General features: G+C 38.1%; 1 protein-coding gene across 3 annotated transcripts; it reads right to left on the bottom strand.

Moving 5' to 3' along the window:
* Window positions 1-1977: 1977 nt before the first annotated feature.
* On the bottom strand, window positions 1978-20420 carry LOC103713758 (ENTH/VHS/GAT family protein). 3 transcript variants are annotated; one of them, XM_039133781.3, is made up of 11 exons: window positions 20189-20397; window positions 19268-19444; window positions 18392-18470; window positions 18111-18239; window positions 15856-15954; window positions 15633-15746; window positions 13471-13628; window positions 10150-10225; window positions 9754-9839; window positions 7134-7295; window positions 1978-2697 (listed from the first exon to the last, which is right to left on the bottom strand). In XM_039133781.3, the coding sequence occupies exons 5-11, from the start codon at window positions 15943-15945 to the stop codon at window positions 2352-2354; spliced, it is 1032 nt and encodes a 343-aa protein (XP_038989709.2). In that variant the 5' UTR covers window positions 15946-15954; window positions 18111-18239; window positions 18392-18470; window positions 19268-19444; window positions 20189-20397; the 3' UTR covers window positions 1978-2351. The 3 variants fall into 3 exon arrangements, with proteins under 3 accessions (XP_038989709.2, XP_038989706.2, XP_038989713.2); XM_039133778.3 differs by lacking the exon at window positions 18111-18239 and having other exon boundaries at window positions 20189-20420; XM_039133785.3 differs by lacking the exons at window positions 18111-18239; window positions 18392-18470 and having other exon boundaries at window positions 20189-20396.
* Between the last annotated feature and the right edge of the window lie 502 nt (window positions 20421-20922).

Here is a 20922-nt window from a genome sequence, read left to right on the forward strand (position 1 = left end):
CCACAATTTAATTTTGGCCTGCCCTTGGGGCCTTCACAAGTTCAACTGCATCATATTTTTTTATTGTTAAATGATATGGGGAAGTATTCTTCATCTCACATAGTCTTTGCTCGCAGCAAGATGTTTTTTTGAGCTAAACATATAACAACCTAAGACCTTACCAAAATGGATCCAAAATTTTCTCGCTAAATAACTGATGCGGAATTAAACACATACCCGCACGGTCCTCACGTACACCTCTCGTTCAAGCATTAACATATTTATCAAGCTAAGAGTTTAAATCCATTCAAATCTAATAAAAAGCACTACAACCGGCCTATGGTCAACTTCTATGAACCTGTACTATAGTGTTTCCTAATCTACATAAGCTATGGGCCGAGTTCGCTCTGATATCAATTGTAACAATTTAGGACCTTATCCAAAATAGCTAGGCGGATGGAGGTACGCGAGGCAGGGCAGAGTTTGTTATACAGGACCCTCACTCCAAGGTAGTGGTAGTGGGCGGCTGCTAGTTGTTCGACATATCAGTTCCGAGGGCGGAGTTGCGAGCGGCCTGGGCCGGTCTTCGCCATGCGCGGCAAGTGTTGCGGGCCGGTTGATCATCCTGGAGGGCGATTCGGCTACGGTCATTGGGTGGATTTAGAGGGGTCCGAGTGGTGAGAGCACAGACCACCTCCTAATCCGGGATATTGAGGTGATGGTAAGGGATGGTGTGGCCTTCGAGGCCAAGCATGTACTCAGAGAGGCCAACGGGGCGGCTGACTAGGTGGCTGCCTACGCGGCCCACCACTCAGGATACGCCCTGTGGTCAAGAGTGGGTGCAGGACTAAACACATGCTCTTATAGGTCCTCACATAACATATAGCTTGCCTGTTTAATATTCTTGTAAATCAAATATCTGTGACAGATGGCAAATTCTCGCCTGCCACATGCTAACAACTCAGATTGAAGATTTGGATGGATCTCATTGTCAAATAACCATCCTCTCGTTGAGTTATTTTTCTCACATCATGGCTCTTGCACTGTTCTCATTCTTCATTTACCATAATTTCATTCCTTTTTGTTATGTCTTGGATTCACATCACATTCCATCTTTCACCTGAATCTTTGGAAGGAAACCTTGTGCTTGGTATATCTCCCTCTAAAGGAGTAACCCTTAACTGTGGCTTGGGATGCATTATCACATTCTGTTAATCCAATGACAAACACAACAGATTTTTTTATCTTTATGTATGGCTTATTCTGCTTCTGAACCCTCACAACCCAAATTTTGACCACTGGAATAACAATTTGAGTTGGCTATTATCTTATAATAAGGGTCCGTTTAGACGTATCCATGTGTCATGTTCCCATGATGGTGAGAGGGTAACCAGCTCGGCTGCAATTGGTTGTCAATCTCCAAGAGCTAGAAGCTGCGATTACAAAAATCCAGCAAAAGCGTGCTCTTCCACATTCCTAATGGATCAAGATACTGCAATCGGCGGCTCCTTAGATTCCCCAGATTTCCTTGGTCCATTCCCTCTCTTCCGAGTCTTCCCATGCATACATTGTTACGCACAGGTTGGTTAATGAAGCACCAAAACAGTTTTAAGAGAATCTACCGTGGATCCTTCTACAGCTATTGCCATCCACAACCACTCCCACGTATTTGCTGTTTCTCTGACGAGAATGATAAATAAACTGATATTTTGCAATATCGCCATTGTTAACTTATGCCAGCGACTTAAAGACCCATCGTATATGCATTTGGTAAGACTAAATGCGTAACCAAATGCATACTTGGTGATGGTGACATTGCATCCAACACCACAATTAATTGCATGCAGTAAACTAGTGTACACTCTCAGGATTTCATATGACCGTGCTTCATTTTGTCGCGACCACAATCATATCACCTGAACCAAGCAACAATATCTATTGGATCCCTTGACCCATCCATTGTCTCTCTTGAGTAAGAAACTTAGACCCAAATCCAGATTCAGCTACAAATCAACATGCCATCTATTATTCTATTCAGTATCATGAAGCTTTGGAGTTCATTTTACATCATGAAACCAGTCCTGCAGCAAGCCTCAAAAATGAGGTCAGGTACTGAGAGACACGAGTAATGAGATTTTTTCCCCTTTATCTATAAACACCACTCCTTCAATCCCACTAGCTCAAACCAGTGAAAATTGAGCAAGACTAAAAACAAAAACATCAGCCTGAACAACAATAAACAGGTCTAACCTCAAGAGTAAAACAAATTTAAAGAAGAAGAAAAGAGTTAGACACCAAATATATCTGAGAAGATAGCCTCTCACATGGTCCTCCAGCTGCTGTTAATATCCATCTCAGAAACCAAAAATATCTCATTCACTAAAATCAGTGCTGCCACTCTGAGAGCTACTACCAGTACAGCTGTGCAGCGATAACCCTCTCATATGACCTGTTAAACCCGAACCATCCATCTTCTTTTCCTTGAAGAATCTCTCCCTCTCCAAGTGCTTGGCGGGTGGAGGTGGTATGGAGACTGCTGGCGGTGTAGTCTCGGGATCTGATTGTATGCATACAGGTCTTGGCTTATTGTCAGGATCAGATGGCTGTATGCAGAGTGGCCGTATAAGTGGTCTCTGCATCTTTTCCTTTGGAATAGATCTGAAAGAGCCAATGGAGCCATCTGAATGGTCCTCAGCGCATGCTTTTCCTTTTCGTATTCTGTGCATTTAGTAGACAAATAGTACATTATATGGAAAAATCAGCATAAACCTCAAGCATATCAATACTTTTGAATCCATGAATCCAAATGGACCCCCCATATCTATACTCTCTGCAAAATAGCCTTTTCAGCTAGCAGTATAAAGCCTTGTTGCATTGCTCAGAGAATGTGCATCCAGCAGTGAGAAGTAAATGCCCACACATTTAAATAAAATTAATTAAGAAATTGGAGCAATGCATAAATGCATAACTCCATTCACACGTATACACGTCTTGATGCACATCCACATGCACACCCATGCCAGCACCGCATGCAGGCAAGCATTATTCATTCCTAGATGTTGCATTGCCTTTTTTACTTTAGGATTGCAGCTCCTCTTATCATAGTTGGCCCAACTAGAGAACTTGTTTGAGTGTTTTCTAATTTAAAGCTATGAATATTGCTGGAATATTGCACATGCGCATGATCGATGAAAGGAGTGCTTGGGGGGGTGGGTGGTGGTGTTGTTTAGAACTAGGGTGACTCTGAAAGGATTTGGCTCCATATTGTGTGAACGGCCAAATGCTCTACAACATGCACCGGAGTCTAAATGTTAGCAGAAGTTACTGCCATTCCGCTATTTAATTAAAATAAACACAATCCATCAAATCCTCTATCTTGAGATGCTGACTCATGCCCCACAACCAAAAGAATGTTGATGAATGAAACAAATAAATTCGATCAACACTACAGTACCCCACTTCTCTAATTCATACCCATTTAGATTTTCTGCTGCTTCAACCACTAGAATCTCCAAGTTTGAGATGGCAGGGGCATGCTTCTCTACTACATTATGGCAGTAGGATCCAAATGGTGGAGCACCATAAGAAGGGGTTACCAGTGGTAAAGCTCCAACTTGCCAACTTGGTGGGTTGACCATGGACTGTGTTATATGGGTTCAAGTATAGGAGTTGGGTGTACCCAGGAGGGGGATCCATCTTATCCCCCAATCTTAGGATATGTAGACTTATGGGCACGGATACATGGACACACTGTACATCACCTGATCTTGTAGGGACCTATTATATTTCATTTTAGTCCTCTGTACACACTAGTGCCTTCTTTATATACATTTGTATGCATATTATATATGCACCTATGCTTGTTTTATGCATACCTGTTCTTTGTCTTTCTACATAGGGCAAGGACTAAAAATTAAAATGGCCATCATCAATATTGGTTTCAATGAAATTTTTTTTGATTAATAGGCCCTTATGATGGGATCATAACCATCCATCAAACAGACACAAACAAACATATGCATGCCTGAAGCAATTGAATGGTCTTCTGTCTACCACCAATATCCTCTACCCAACGTAAAGGTGCAGGTGCTATCCACCCAACCCAGTCCACCTCCACTGTGACAACCCATTCCTTGCACCTCTCTCTCTCTCTCTCTCTAATTTCTTTCAATTCCACTACTCCCTTCTCTACCTTCCCATACCAGCTTCTCAGATTCTCTAAGTGTCATGTCCAAAAGCTCAGCAACATGTCAGACTTAGATCCACACCTGTACCCATGTTGTGTTGACATTGGTACAATGGAGTAAACCAGTAAGTGTCAATGCTCTATGGGGACATTATCAGCTTCATCAATTATTGTTGTCGAATAGTTTAGTCATGCTAGTTGCCAGAATTTGAAGTGAGAGAGAGGTGGTGGGACATGAGGGAGCAAGAAGAGGGCTGTCAATGAAGGAATAGTGAGAGAGGATTTGGTTGGGCAAACCATGGTACCGCATTGAGAATACAAGGGTGGGGGAGAGCTGCAGGTGGAAAAGGATGCTTTTAAGTGCATCTCTAGGGCAAATCATCCTACATCTGATCCCCAAATTCTCTTAAAAGAAGTCTTATCCAGCTTTACATTAATATATACTGAATAGACACATGCCCCAATTTATTGAAGGTCCACATTTTGTAAAGAGCAAGCCATAAAACATCTTCAGACTTTGGTGTACTAAACAAGATTTATTAATCTAACCTCAATAGGTTAAATAAGGCTTACTGATTGAAGTATTAAATATTCATCTTATCCGCAATATAGACAATTGCAGCATCATGCACTTGCAGTCTTGCATGAGAATGGATGCAAAAATTTGGTTATCCAATGAACTGCTATGAACCTAAAGGGCTATCCGTGCTTGCAATAATTTAATCCAAAATGTGCAAATCATGTGCTCTACTAAACAGGTTTTTGTTCAAGCAATAATGTGCCGACTCCAAAGCACCTGAAACACACATCAAGTATGATCACAATCAAGGTCTGCCGAACCGGGCCGAACCGCTCGGTTCAAGCAGTACCGAGTCGACCTAATGCGAAACTAGGTCGATTCGCCATTTTAATATGGTTCCGGCTCGTAGCCGACCCAGTGCGAAACTAGGTTGGTTCGCCATTTCAATTCGGTTCCGGCCCGTAGCCGACCAGGTGCGAAACTGGATGGGCCGTAGGGGCCGAAACCACAAAGGGACTGGCCGGAATCGGTCCTTTTCGAACCGAAACTGGCCAGAACCGGCTGGTTTGATGCCGACTCGGTGTGAACCGAGTTTCCACCGAGTCAACCTGGTTTCGAACCGAGTTGACTGTGGGCCCAGTGTTGTACCGGTTCCAGTTTGGTACTAAACCGTACTGACCGCCAACCGCTAAAGGTTTTAGTATCGGTTCGGCGGTCCTTGATTACAATAGGCGAACATTAAAATGAGAATACATAATTCAACTAATGATTCAAAATTTTGGCCAAAATGTGTTGGACTTTTAATGAGTCAAATATTATTGAGCATCTATCTACCAAGTAATTTAGGTTGTTTAACAATGTTTGAATTGCGCTAAAGGTTCATAAACTCCATTTTCATTTCAGCTTTTCAACTGAACCAAATAAGATTTGGTTTAGGTAGTTTGTCAGCATCGGTAGTTTCAATACTGCTTTCAACATTTTCATTATTTGAAAACTATGAAGGGCCTAAAAAGGTAATTAATACAGAAAATATCAAAAAAATGTGATATGTTTTAGATGGCATTTAAGATAATTATATTATTTCAGAGCTTCAACATTCGGTTCTAGTCTTTTCACAATGAAACATTAAAAAAATAGAAGAGAAAACCACAGTTCAAGTGCAATATATTATTTTGCTATTTCATGGATATCAGAAACACAGGACAACAGAAACAAGTATGACATGATTTGCTATTTCAGCTCCATGAATTTGCTATTTCAGCTCTATGATAACCAAATTCACATGATTTGGTTTTCCATGAATTTGCTATTTCAGCTCCATGAATTTATAGCTAGAATGCTTCCAATCTTCTTAAAAATTGCAAAATCTAAGTTTTTAGAGAAAATGTTTCCTGAAAATCAAAGAAATGAACAAACAGGAAACAATGATGGCATTAAAAACACATACACACAATAACTTTGGCTCCATGAGCTGAATTCAGATGAAACTCTGAAATCAATTCTATTTCCAGGTTATCTGCGTGCCCAAATCAGAAATGTATTGGTCTCAATTTGAAGTCCCGGACGAACTTCAAACCATGATCATATTGCTGAAGTTCTTTTCACTAAATATAATTCTCATATTGCATGCTACAAGCTTTTTTCTTCCAGATCTCTTGTTTCAATCATTTTGATACATTGTTTATGTTCCCCATAAAAAAACTATTCAATCATATTATCGATATGTTTTAGTTTAAATCTAGTTAGAACAAGGGTAAAAATCAACGAGAACTCTGCCTTTGTCTAATTTGACAGCAGATCTTGGCAACTTAAAGGGTTGCAAGGACATGTTAAAAGTTAATCATGTTATCTTAAAAGGCTGTAGCTTGGCTTGCACTAACAACATTTATTAGTGCCTCCAGCTGATTAGCCTGTTGGTTGAGGCACCAACACCCCATTCCCCTGGGGAGAATGAAGACGGTCAGATCCTCTGGACAGGCGGTACAGCAATGGCTGTGTCAGCAGAACTCTAGCATTTGTACTATCTACTCAATCCATGAGGCACTTCTTAATCATGATATGGAAGAGATAATTATAACCTTAATGGATGGGTTTACACATTGTGAAATTACTTATCACAAGGCCAAAATCAACCAAGAGATATGAGGGGTCTAGCCTGAAATTGCCATTGTGAAATTGCCTGAAATTGCGGTTGGTTCAGCATACCTTGGTTTGTGTGCACCATAATACGTTAGTTATAAGCTCAAACAAGTGACTGTAATTTATGCTTCATGAGCAGTTTCTAACAAGTCATTCTTGATCTAGTTACAGAACCCAGAATAAATATTCAGGTGGTAAAGATTTTGTGTGTGAAAACGTCATATTTGCAATGACAAAAAAATATATAATTAATGAGCTCTATTCTTTGATTTTGAGGTCAATATTTATGAAACAAAAACATGACCATACCTCCGATAAAGACGTTCCACATCCTCTTCCTCTTTGGCTTCTTCATTGACACAGGGAGCTGCAGCAGAAGTAGCACGAACTGAAAGGAGTGTATCATGCTGAGAAAGCACCTTATGAAGCTGCTCATTCAGTTCAATGGCTTGAGTGACCACTTTCTCATCCCTGAGGAAAATAAAAGATTTTTTGATAGAGGCAGCAACTTCTTTTCCATGATGACTGGCAAAGTTCTATTTAAATGATAAGAGATAACACTATTGGGGATCTAAGGGTCAAAGAGAACAGCAAAGGAAAATAAGCGGCTCCACACTACTTTGGCAGGGTAATCTGCTAACTCATATGTATTTTCAAGGACATATGAGAAGATTTGTGGCAGCAAGTGCCAATATATATGGAGAAGAAACAAGCTCATCTCCCTTAATTTTCGGCGACTGCAGTTATGAGTCTATTCAATATAAAATTCCCTAATGATTTGCAGCATGCTGCAAAGAATCAAAAGCATAAGTTACACAATTCTTTTTAAAGAAACAGCCATTTTCTGCATTTTTCTTTTTTCAATAAAGTGGGAAAAAAGAAGACAAAAAAGGATTCCTCCCAATTAAGGTACGAAAAGTTGCATTTTACCAACTTTGGTCAAGATAATCAGTACATAATGTAATCAATTCATCAGCGAAGAAAAGCCTAGCTCCTCAATCAAAGCTATCCCATGTAGGTCCCATTCCCATGGGAGCTAATCAGCTAATGGAAACTCATATCTATCTCTCATCTGATCCCAACACCTAGATTTTTGGAAGCTCACCTATTCCTCCCTCCATCGTTCCCATCAATGGATCAATCCCATGCCCCCCAACTGTGACAAGTGGTGACCATCGAACCAAAGAAAGTGAGTCAAGAACGATCTCATTCCTTGCTCAGTCAATAGCCGGTCCAAAGGGATCAAGTAGATCGATTGATGTAGCTGGTTATAGACATGGAAGGAAAATAGGAACTTCCTCACCTTCCTCAACTGCACGTGCTTGGATCATCGCATCTCTCAACCGGGTGGAGAGCCTAGGAGCCAGGAATCAGACTGAATCTGAGAAAAGAAATACATTGTTGGCCTCAGATAGATTAGCTTGGATTGAGTCGTCTCTATCCCTATCAATTGGGTGCTAATGCCCTCAGCCAGTATGGCGCCAACCCAGCTCCCCCGTCCCCTCGAGTGAGTTTTGCTAGTCAAAAAGAGAGGGAAAGAAGGGAATAAGTTAACATTTCATGAATTTATGATTGTTTGAGGCAAGAAAGGGAATGGATAAATGAACCGAAAAGGATTGGGGTAGATAGGTGGCATCGACCGAAAAGGATTGGGGTAGATAGGTGGCGTCGGCCTATCCAACTACTTTTCGACCAGCCCAGCTGCTAGTCACATGGTGAGGCTCGACCAGTTGCTTCAATGACTTTTACAACCTTATTTCTTTGAATCCAATATGACAGACGAAATATCAAAGAAAAAGATACTCTTAAAGAAAAATATAGAAAAGATAACTTGGTTGTGTAAAGCTTAAAAAGAAACAGCTCTAGACCTCCTACACAAAAGCCACAAACCACAAAATAATTCCCTGCAAATAATATAGCTTCCATATATACCTTTTACGTATGTATGCTGCCCTTGGTTTCTATGATAGTATTCATCAAGGTTGACAACACTACTCAAAAATATTTGTCAAAGCAAATTTTCCTATTTTTAAGAGAATAACTGGTTCACAAAGATTTCGTGAATGAGTGAATCCATTTGCAAACATCCAATCAATGATAAATGCCATCATGGATGCAATCCTAATCAGCATTCCCTGATTCATAAAATATGTAAGTTACAGCCTCCAAACGTTAACAGATATTGTGGTCGATCTCCTATCACTTCTACAAGCACCTGAGAGCAGAAGATTCTTTTTTGTATGTGTGAGTGAGTTCTGCAGAATCTTTCCTATATTTGCAAAGATTATCTGATTTTAACAAGAAGTAATTTACAAGATTATTCACTGCCCAAGGACCAAATGCACCTCATAAATTAGCAGATTAAGTAGAAGAGTCCACAAACAACATTGTCTGGCCAAAATAGAGATCAAAGTGAATCTCCACCATTTCCATGTTTCAAGTTTTCAAGCTGTTCATCTTAAAAAATATGCCCAGAACAACAGATATTTATTGAGAGGTTAACAATAAATAACATGACAAAATGATAGTAAAGTTCACAGGATACCAATTAGATGACATATTTTCAAATGTAAATGATAATACACTCCTAGCATAATTTATTAATGTTGTTCTCAGAGGATCGTGACAACAGGCAGCATGATTAACAAATCTATAAAAAATAAACAGAAGAAAGGATCAACATATTTGACCATTAAGCTATCTTAAAAGTGACCCATCTGTTGAATCATCAAGTAAAAATGCACAAAGGGTACTGGATTTTATGCAACAGATCCAGAGTAATAACATCCAAAAATTAAAAAGAAATATAAAATATTTTCAAATATCTGAATAGGAAAAAGTATAGCTAGGGCCATGGCAGCAAAATGAAACTGAAAAAATGCCCTCTGAGAGAAGGGACGAAGGAAATAGAAGATATAAAATATCTTACCGGGAGGTCATTACCAGGTGCATGACTCGCTGTTTTTGAAATGAACACTGTTCTACAAGATCCAATACAAACTCATCAGCTGATCCCTGCAATAGTAAAACTAATGCTTGTAAAAATGAGTTCATATACCATAAAAGCTCGCCCTTTATAAGTTTTAAGCTTTCTGATAAGTTAAGAAGAAAGCATATCATGGACGCATATTCTACCTTTGCTTGCTAACACTTGATTATATATTTAAAAGTTATAATTTTCCAACATCAACTGTTTCATAAAAGAAATACAGCTAATATCAACAAAAATGAGCAGAGAACTTTGTAGCCAACATCCTGAAGATGTTATTTATTATCATTCATTTGAGAAGATAAAACGAAGAAACCAATTTCATTTCAACCATACCTCTGGATGTTTAGGATCCAAAGCACTTAGCACATCCCTCAGAACCTCTAAGACACTAGTTGCTTTATGAATTACACTGAAATATTACAAACATATTAAATACGAAATGAGCATAAGATGATGATGAAGATGTAAACTTGTCAGCATTCAGAACAAATAATAATATCCTTTTTGGTTACATTAGCAACACCTTCTAAAGACTAAACACAAGTGCCAAGTTTCTCCAAGTTTGTGGTGCTACCGCCTCAATAACCAAAAATAGAGGAAACTTCTTAACAGAATTTATTATAATTAATTATCAAAAAAAGTGCTGGCATCACAACTGAATTACATGGATGAAAGTACAGCCTTAAATAAGAACATATTTTAGAAAAGATCTAACCAACAAATGCCCTGTATCGATCATGTACATTTTCACAGATTTTATGAAAACTTCTCTCTCTGTTATATATCTATGCTTTTGCAGGTAATGTCATGTATTAGATCCAGGAGCAGATACAAATGCTTGAAGCCTTGAAAAACAAGAGGAAAACACTCAATATGAAGGCATGCACAAAAGGTATAATTTTAACTACAGTTAGCAGATAATACACATTGATGTTTTTCATCATCAATATAAATTTGATGACGTGTTGAGTCCTAACCTGTTTGTCATTTTTTTATAAAAAACCTATTCATCATTTATTAGTACCAATTGTCAGTACTAATCCAATTGTCATTTAATAATACCAATGTCACTATTAATTCAATTGTTCAATGATTCTGACTCATTCCCCATGCACTTTGAAAGCTGTAATGTCAATAGTAAATTGGGTATAGATCTTACACATGGTAATAAGTATAAACCACAATATTTAAGATTGTCTATTTCCTATATTTGATACAATGACAGATTGGTGAGAATGATGGAATATATACGCATGTGTGTGTATACATGTCCATATACATAGAAAGGTACTTCGCATATTATCTATAATGACTTCAAAAAAACTAACAGGTTAATATATATATATATATATATATATATATAGTGCAGTTAACAAAATACTTGTTCACTAATACTGCAGTTATCAAAATACTTATTCCTTGTCAAAACTTCAAAATTAGCCCAATCACATTTGCAGAAGTCTTTGGTAGCATCATCCTTGAGTAAACTCCAAAAAGGCAAGCATAATTAAACTCATTTTCTAAGTTCCAACATCATAATGGTATCAAGATGGTATATATAGTACATATAATGCATATACTAGGAGACCATTACCAAATATATCTACTATGTCTTAGCTTAGATATTGCCTCCCCCTTGCCTAATCCATCAAGCATCCTACTTATCTACTAATAAATAATGGGAAAAGCCCGAGGCCTTCTTTATGTCTCCGGTCTCAGAACCTGAAGCTCTGCAACTCCCAATTCATGCACCCCAACCCCCCCCCCCCCCTCCCCCCAAAAAAAAAAAGAAAAAATCACATGCTCCCTGATGGGTCCAATCAAAAACCAAAAAGAAAAAAGAAAATGGTGCTCCCTGTTCTCTTACCAAAAAGATGTGCCCCAGCCCCACTACTCACATGAAAAAAATAATTTATTTCCTTCACTGCATAGAACTCTTATAGATTCAAAACACCTCAACTAACATGAATCCTATGTAACTCGGAGGTCTTTAAATAAAAATAGCATCATTATTAAAAAAGTATTCTCCTATGTATTAAAAAAAAAATTGCAGCCACCACATGCAAATTGGATGTGCAGGGCTCTAGTCTCATATAAATTGAAGTATGCTATTTTCATGTTATGATGCTTGCTTATGTTTTAGTGGATACCAGCTATTGGTCATCACATATGGTATGTGACTTTAAACCGAAATCCGTGTTACATCGTCGTGGATAGAAGTCAACCTAGAGGCTTGTTTTTGGAAATTTCATTATCTTTATATCATTCAAGTGTTGAGACAGAATCCAAAATTAAAAACTTTTCTTACTTGTCTGGTGATTGAGCCAAGTATCTAAGTATCAGTACTAGTACCTGTATCAATGCCCGTCTAGTAGTGTGACTACGATATGCAGTTCGGTACCTAGTGTTGTCTGGAGGCATACCGAGTACCAGTTTCCTGCCAACCCAATTTGGTAAACCTGACAGAACATGGACCAGTACGGTATAGTACTTAGAACCATGCATTGAGCTAAGGATGGTGGTAATCAATGATGATGATGCTGATGATAATCTGTTTGTTCTCGCACAAGAACTCTTTGAACTTTTCAGTCAACCAGTTTAAATACTGTGACCATAAAATAGCAATAATGACATTTTTCTTTATTACTTGATATGATGGATTGAATTGATTCAACAAAATTAATTTGTTTGGTTATTCTTACTATATTCACCACAGACATGCATGCTACCACAGCATATTGAAATGTCAAGATTTTAGTTAATTTATGAGGCATAAGAACTATCTGGCAAGCAACAACAGAATGTTTGTTTCCCACATCATGGCAATTACTAACATCTAAAGACAGTTCAGAGGCTCGTCCTGTGCCTACAATTCAATACTACCACTCATTCTGATCCACCTCAATTTGCTCACATACAACTGAATGTGCAGCAGAATAAACAAATGCTATTTAAGGGGTAGGTTAAGATGATCTAGCTCTTAATATTCCAAGCTAGTATATTTTGTTTTGTCAGTACAAAAGCCTTCAGGCAGGCTGAAAACCTACTCAATAGAGGAAAACTAAAAAGGATTATGGAATCTGCTTTAAGTCTTGGCAAACAAATAAAATCAACTCCTGGTATGGGTGTACTTTATCATTGATATGCAAGCACAGTCAAAAATGTCTCATGTAAAAAATTTAGGCACCCTCTAGCAAAATAAAATATTTAGGCACAAGCTGGACTTCTGCAACCAGCATCTGAAATCTTTCACTTAGGCTCACCAAGTGTAAATTGTGCAAAATCTAGCTTCCTCCCTCAAACCTGCTAGTGATACTTCCACCACAGCTTGAAGCATCCTTATTGTTTCAATAATGAACTTGCTTTGTGAAACCTATATTATACTATCTTGGTATGCAATAACCAACCGATCAGGTCTTTTAAGCTAGATATTTTCAAAAACAATTGCTTCCCCACTTTAACATCTGATCCAGGTGACTGGCATGTGAGTATTGATAAGCCAAATTATGAACAACTTACAAAATTCTTTAGATCATACGTCTTAAACAAATCAATCATGCAAATAAAGAATGGCTTTTTTCCCATCTCATTCTTATCAAAGTCAACCTTGAATCATAATTTCTTGATGAATAAAAAATGACCAGCTTAAAGTACCTCGAGTCAGGCATTATCTGGGTATTTGTTTGTTTTACACCATTTTCATATTTTTGAGGTAGAGATTCTTGAGAAGATAAATTTTTTGCTTGGACCTTTGAAGCAGGTTGTTCGGCTGGTCTAACACGAGGGCGTTGTGGAAACTGTACCCCAGCAGACTGGCATAAATAATATATTTCAGTAGAATTCAGTTTTCACTAAAGAAATATACTTTTAAATAGAAAAATGATGACTGCTTAAAATTAAACATGTAGCAAATGTGGCATGGTATACAAAAGATAGTAGCTTATGGAAGTGTGTGGCTCAGATGTCTCGTGTTAGGCTACATAAAGCATTTTGGGCTAATTTTTCTAGCTACTCATGGTCTACTGGTGGGGTCTACAGGCTGTGTCAACACATGAAAAAGAGCACACGGCAGAACCACACATGGCTTCTGTCTCTTTTCTCTGCCAGTAAGGGCTGACAAATTGGCTCAGAATGTTGCATACTGTATTCTATCTCACAAGATATGTAAGCTGTGTCCTTTATAATAAGCATGAAAATTTGCATCACCATGTGTCATGAAAACTTGAAAGATCGCACCCCAGTTAAATCTTCTATATGTTGTCTAGAAATTTTAAGTCAGAATACAGTGCCAAGGAAATGGTTGCAATGCTTGAAAATATCCTTGAAAAAAAAATAAAAGGAAAAAAAAAGAATGTGATATTCTTTGTATACATGAAGTCATAACAAATTATAAGTATAACACATTGATCTAGATCAAGACAACATAAAGCATGCACATATATATGGATGCATGTGTGTGTGTATATGTATACATGCGTGTATAAAGTTTGTGTGTGTTTACATGTATACATACAGAGAGAGTGTATGTGAGAGAGATTGCATTCCATAAATAATTATTTTGGTAAATCATTCCATGGATAACTTTGGTCAAACCTGTTCCTCCTTGCATCCTCTAATAAGAATTATAGATCTTAATTAATAAAGGATTTCTTTTAAAAAAAAGAGAGACCAGCCCACTCAATATAGACTGCAGAGTTCATTTCTTGTCGGCAGCAAATCTCTAATAGGGTAATGCTCAGAATTTAAAACTTTCACCTGCAGCAAACTGGAATATCTTGCTTAGTGGCCCTTACTTTTTCCACTTGGAGACCCAGTTAGCAACTGCTTCAGAGAAAAGGATGAGCAATGCCCAAAGCAGCTTAGATTTAGATAGATCCAGGTCAAAACAAGAAGAAACTAGTAGAGGATACATGTTTCAATAACCAATTTTGGAACAAATGTTTGGAATCCCAAGCCTTGAACACTATAAAATGGAAACCTAACATTTGGCAGTAGTCCTTGATTTAGGGTAACAACAAAGTAGAATAGGGGAGAAATTTTGCAGGCTTGACCACAGGAACTCCTATTACAATTCAAAAGTTTCTAACATTCCACTCCCAACAAACTCTGCAACCGGTACAGAAACAGCAACAGCCACCCAATTAATTTGCCATGTTTTCGGTGTGATTCAAGTAAAAGGAAACTAACTCATTGACTTGCGCAAAACAAAAGAGACCACAGAAACCAAACAACGTCTCCTTCAAATTATTCTTAAAAGGCCAAACTAATTTCCGACTGATATGATAGCTACTGTAAATAGTTAAAGGCTCTTCTTCTGCCTCACTTACCAGGTGAAGGTGGGGGTGGCGGGTATTTGGTTCCAAATGAGTTTGATTAAATCAGTAGATGAGATAAAGCAAATGTGCAGAGAAGACTAAGAACAAATAGATGGAAAAACTCAGTTCCTTCCATGTTACTAGACCTCTTTTAAAGATATTAGACCCCCAGCACAAAATCCAATTTATAGATCATGGGGCTTCATCTGTCACAGAACTTCTCTCCAGTGGATCCCAAAGTCATGGAAGCAGAGGAAAACCCCAAGCCTCCATCCAACTGTAAACCACAGAAGGAGATGAACAAGAACATTACAATATTTATTCTAAAACATCTCAAGTGTACAATTAAGTTTTCACAAAAAAACTTTTCATTGGACAGTACAATTCAACAGATAATAGCCACAATGGAAATGGAGGTTAAGGATGAACCACCATAATAAGCATAGATCACATGGGATAGAAGGTACTCCTAACTTTATGTAGTATTATATCAGAACCTACCACCAGGTCATAGTATGCAGTGTAATACTGAGGGAACTTTCCAGAAGCTCCACCAAGGGCTGTCTGTGTAGCATCCAGAAGAAGGAATATTCTTTCTCGGACTGGCAAATCTGTCTGTAACAGAGTACAGCATGCTTTTTGAAAATTTCAAGCATCTCTAATATGGAACTAAAGTTTCCAGTTAAATAGATGGTGATTAGATGCCCAGCAAATGGGGACTAACCTTTTTCTTCACTATCTTCACTAGTATCGGAAGAAGTCCATTATCTATCACATGTCTATGAATATGCTCTCCACAGTTATTCATAAGCATTTCTAGCAACTGCAACATAAATAGAACTACTTAGTCAGGAAACTGCAGATGTGCATTAACCTCAAAAGAACCATGGCAACCATGGCAAGAAAGTTCAATTTCTTTGTTAACAAAAGAGTTGTTTTTGATCCAAATGGTTGACATGTTAAAATGGGGAAGCAAAAGGCTAAAATAAATAGTAATCAAGTCAAAATAATATTATTCGAAAGTGTAATTATTTCTCAAACTATTATAACAATTAAATGACAAACTTCTAAAAATTGTTCTAAGGACAAAAAACACATTTCAGGAACTTAATATAATTTATTTTCTCATTACAAAGACAAGATAAAGGGCTAATCAAACGATCTTTACTTATAAAGATATAATAAAATTGAAGACAGTTTACTGGAATCTCTCTTGAACATCCCAAAAAAATATAGGAGAAAGGACATGATTCTTGCCACCTGTGCCATGGTCAGAAGATCCACTGATTCATTTCCTAAAACAACAAAAAGAAGCACTAAGTGTATCTTCTAATGCCCAGTTATGATGGATGTGGTAAGGCAAATCAAATTCCTGTTATAAATAGGTATCGAGTGTTGGTGTTGAGTTCATTTCTCCTCGCAATGGTCACAAATGACCTTCCTGATAATAACTAAAAAGGTTTTATGTTACATATATTGTTTCCACATTATAATCATTGACGATAAAGATTAAGAAACCTTAAAGTGCTAACATGGAATTGGATGAATGAAAAGGAAGTACATGAAATGCTATACTGGGACCCATTTGGGATTGTTTTTGGAGCGTCCATTTATGTGTGTGTGTGCCTGTGCATGTGCGTGTGCTCTTTACTTTCTTGCTTTACTTTATTTTCACTACTGTGACTAAAATAAACTTATTTTATGTAAATTAGAAGTGCAAAAAAACATAAACTATTTTCACTCCATCCCCCAACTTTCCGGACACAACACCTGTCTCACCTCTCGCTGGCACCAATATGTTGCAGACAACTGTTTGACTGCCCAAAGGCCCCCAAAAGTTTTTTTGTCTATTTTTCAATAATTACAATTTTCCTTTTTCTTCTTCCTCTTCTCTTCTCATGCTATTCCTCTTCTTCTACCCCTTTTCATTTGAAAAGTCATTTCTTCCTCTCTTCTTGCTCTTTTGTTCTTCTTTTCAAGTCTTTTTTTTTATATTTCTTCACTATTTTCCACCTTCCTGCAATCTATTATTTCTTTTTATATGCAAATATGGTAATACAATTACAGCTTACGTGCTTTATATTTTTCTTCAAGGCTTGTCAAATTTGTATTTTTCAGATTTAAATTCAACAATTTACATTTGGTAACACCTATCACTCTTACACTTGACTTGGTCAATCAATACATGATAAAACCATGCATGGTTTTTAGTAATATTAACTCCTATAGTGATATAATGGTGTATTTGGTTATTTATACATATGACTTGAAAAAAAATGAGGTTAATTGTGTTATGTTTAGACCTTTTGCGTATTGTTTTGCCCTAAAGATAGATTACCTAAGTCACTAGTCAGTCCACCTAGGCACCTCAACAGTGCCTGGACAGTTAGGATCCCTACCAACTCAGGGCCACACAGCTGCCTTGACAACTTTGAGTTATCTTCTTGAGATGGGGTTAGCCTGCATCTCACTTTAATCATAGTTTTATGAAAATAATGACTAGGCAACATGAGACCTGCATAACGAGAAAGATTAAAGGTGTTTTACTTGTGAACAAATATGGTGAATGTTATGCAAGTTGCCAATATATCAAACTAGTTTTGGTGTCTAACAAAACCAATGGCAATAATCTAATTACAGTCACTAAAAAACTTAAGCAGCAACTTATTTGGTTATCCAGAGCTTTAGTGTATAAACCATAACTCCCTAAATTTAGGTTCCCATTTACTTCGCTTAAAAGTTTAAATGCTTGCTAACAATTGAATGACCATTTAAAGTATAATAGTTAATGTACAATATCCATTATACTATCAGACATGATCATCTAATTATAATGTCATATGTCATTACATAGAGGGCAAAAGGCATGTGTAGCAAGATAGAAGCATAGATAAAAGGTGTGAATAAATTTTGATTCACAAGATAAAGAGAGAGCATAAAAGTTTCCTGTTTATTAGCGAACATTAAATAAAATCTTACTGGATTTTGTGGGTAGCAAAAAGAGGATTGCTTGCTCAGATTTAAGGATCCAAAGAGATACTATATGAGTAACAGCACTGCTATCATGATTTGCAAAGCCAGTCGATCATCTTAATTTTGCTGTTAGAGCTATATCCACAAAGGTAACGAACTACCACACATTTAGAAGATCTTATACACAAGATTTAAAAAGGTTCGCGTCCAACTTCTAGTTTATCAAAAATGTATGGACAACCATGATATTCTAAGTAAGATAAAAAGCCCAAAAGCTTGGCACTCACCATGGCAGCAAAAAGTTGGGTATTGGCATTTTTGTTCCCCAGTCGTTTTTTGATAGATTTGATGACGTCTTTGGCTTTCCTAGTAATCCAAAAGAAATAAAATTTGTCACAAAATGGAAGTAGAAATGTTCTATGCATGACGATTGATGACTTTTTTTTCCTTTTTCTTTTGTTTTTTTTTTCCTTTTTTTTGGGAACAGTTGGGGTGGGGGGCGGGGGGCACCAAGGATTAGGTCATGTCAGTGTGATGCTAGCCTGTAACTGGCCATTCTTGGCTAGCAGCTGACACTATGACAATGTGTCATGCCAGTAATGCACTAGCATGGTACTTCTAGAACCTTTCATGCCATTTCACCATGTAGAGCAGCACCTCACCCCATGGATAAACATAGGGCAGAGAGACAGTTGTTTGATTGATTTAACAAGTTCTTTAAAATACTGTAGGTGGTAGATGGGTGGCCAAGGGCATGCATAGTTCCTACGCACTAGAGAGAGCCTACGCAAGCACCCAGAAGTCAAGGCACCCCAAAAAATTAAATTCCAAAAAAAACTATAATGAAAAATCTAAAAAGAAGTTATAAGCAAAATCAAATCATAACATATATACAAATAAGATGTTGTAAGTCAATGGGCAGTACCAACTTCACAGCAACCAATATTAATTCAAAAGTCCATCTCAACTTCCATATTCAAGCATGATGCAAAACATTAAGGGAGGTGCACAGGTAACTGTTTTATATAACATGAACTAAATGAGAAATGAAGACAGACTAAGAAAGCTTTCAGCATAGAGTAAGGGATCCATAAAAGAAAAGTTGCATGGAGTAATCAGAAATATATTTGAACAATAGAGCACAATGAGCATCGGCAACATACCCTGGATCACGTGCGACAAGTTCACAAATTTCAATGTTTTTCATCCAGTCCATATCTTTTAGTTTATCACTTGTTGCCACTTTGACCATCTCAGCAGCCATTGGCCCTCCCATGAACCCTCAAAACAACACCCAACCTATGAAGACAAATCAGTTTCAAGCCAAGAAGCACTATTTCCTGCAAAAGTCACAAACACGAAAAAAACTGTAATAAAAAAAAAGCATGCAAATCGCATACTATGACAACGATCAAGATATTCAAAGACCTCAGAGCAGTATAATTCCAAGAGTTCATGAAGACAGAATCATATCGAAAGCAAGTCTACGAATGAAGAGGAAAACACAATAAATTCATCCTCAAAACTTCAATAATTTGAAAAGGTGACAAATTCGCTTCTTGATAGCACATAAAACAGCCAAACTATAACCAGGAAAAAGAAGATTTTCCACCACACGCTGAGCAACGCGAAGAAACACGATTGAAAATGAGTGATAGATTTTAAGCTTGCCTCTGATCGCAAACCAGAATTCAAAAGAAACAAATCGGATCAGCTGAAAATTTTAGCAAGGATCGCCAAAGAATACAGCCTGATAAAACTCAATTAGCCACTCCAAACTACAATTTCCAAAAGTATAAAAATTTAAGCATCTCGAAGAGATCTAAGCTCTAGTTGATCCCAACACCAACAAGGAACAAAAGAAGAAACGAATTTATCGAAATCTAGCAAAAAAATACACAACCCATGGCCCTCCAAAATCGCACCATTCTAGCAAGAACAACACCACCAATCTCCAAACACAACGAAAAAAGAGAAAAATGAAGGAGATCGCTATCTCCAACAGGATACGACCCCGAAGAATTGCGATCCCCCGGATCAACGACCAAAAGGATCAAGAGATTAGTAAAGGGCCCCGAACTAACCCGAAAAGCTTTCGCATTCCCTCCGCTAGGGTTCCGCACGCTCACTCCTCGCTCCCTTCCTCCCTCGGCCAGAGATCGAGGAGTTTCGAACAACTAGGGTTTTAATTCGAGCCTCGCTTTTTTTTTTCCGGAGAGACAGAAGGATCGAAGGGGGACGCAACACCGCCACAGCCCCACAAGAAGAAGAGAGAGAGAGAACAGTGAGAGTGAGAACGAAATAAAAAGAGAGACGGCGACAGCTATTGGACAGGGTGTTCCCGGATGTTTCGCGCCCCGCTGGGGGATGCTGCCGCCGCGGTCCACCGGACGCGCCCGTAGTCTCGCGCATTCCTGGCCGTCCGATCCGGGATTCCTCTCTGGAACTGGATTATAGCCGTTGGATCGATGGACGGAGCGGCGGGGCCGGACATGGGGGAGTGGGGAGTTGCACATGGGTCGGCCACTTGGTCGGGGTCCACGTGTCGAGCTGGTCTGGATAGGCCCAGATTGGTATGGGGAAGGCCGGGGAAGGTGCCTCATTATTCGTGCTGATTGGGGAAATGAGATCATGGCATTATGGAAGTGGTTGTTAGCGTTTCGAAGGGCTTGGGTGCACACAAAAATAAAAGTTTGGGTGCATATTTTTTTTTTTAAGCAGGCAGTTAGAGTGAGAGAGATAGATGTGGATGTATCTTTCTTCTGTCACTTAGATTTGCTTGGCTGGATAGAAGTGGATCGAAATCATGAAATTATTT

This window comes from Phoenix dactylifera, chromosome 2, assembly GCF_051530095.1.
Source record: "Phoenix dactylifera cultivar Ajwa chromosome 2, Ajwa_hap1_PhDact_Kaust_v1.1, whole genome shotgun sequence".
Classification (NCBI taxonomy): domain Eukaryota; kingdom Viridiplantae; phylum Streptophyta; class Magnoliopsida; order Arecales; family Arecaceae; genus Phoenix; species Phoenix dactylifera.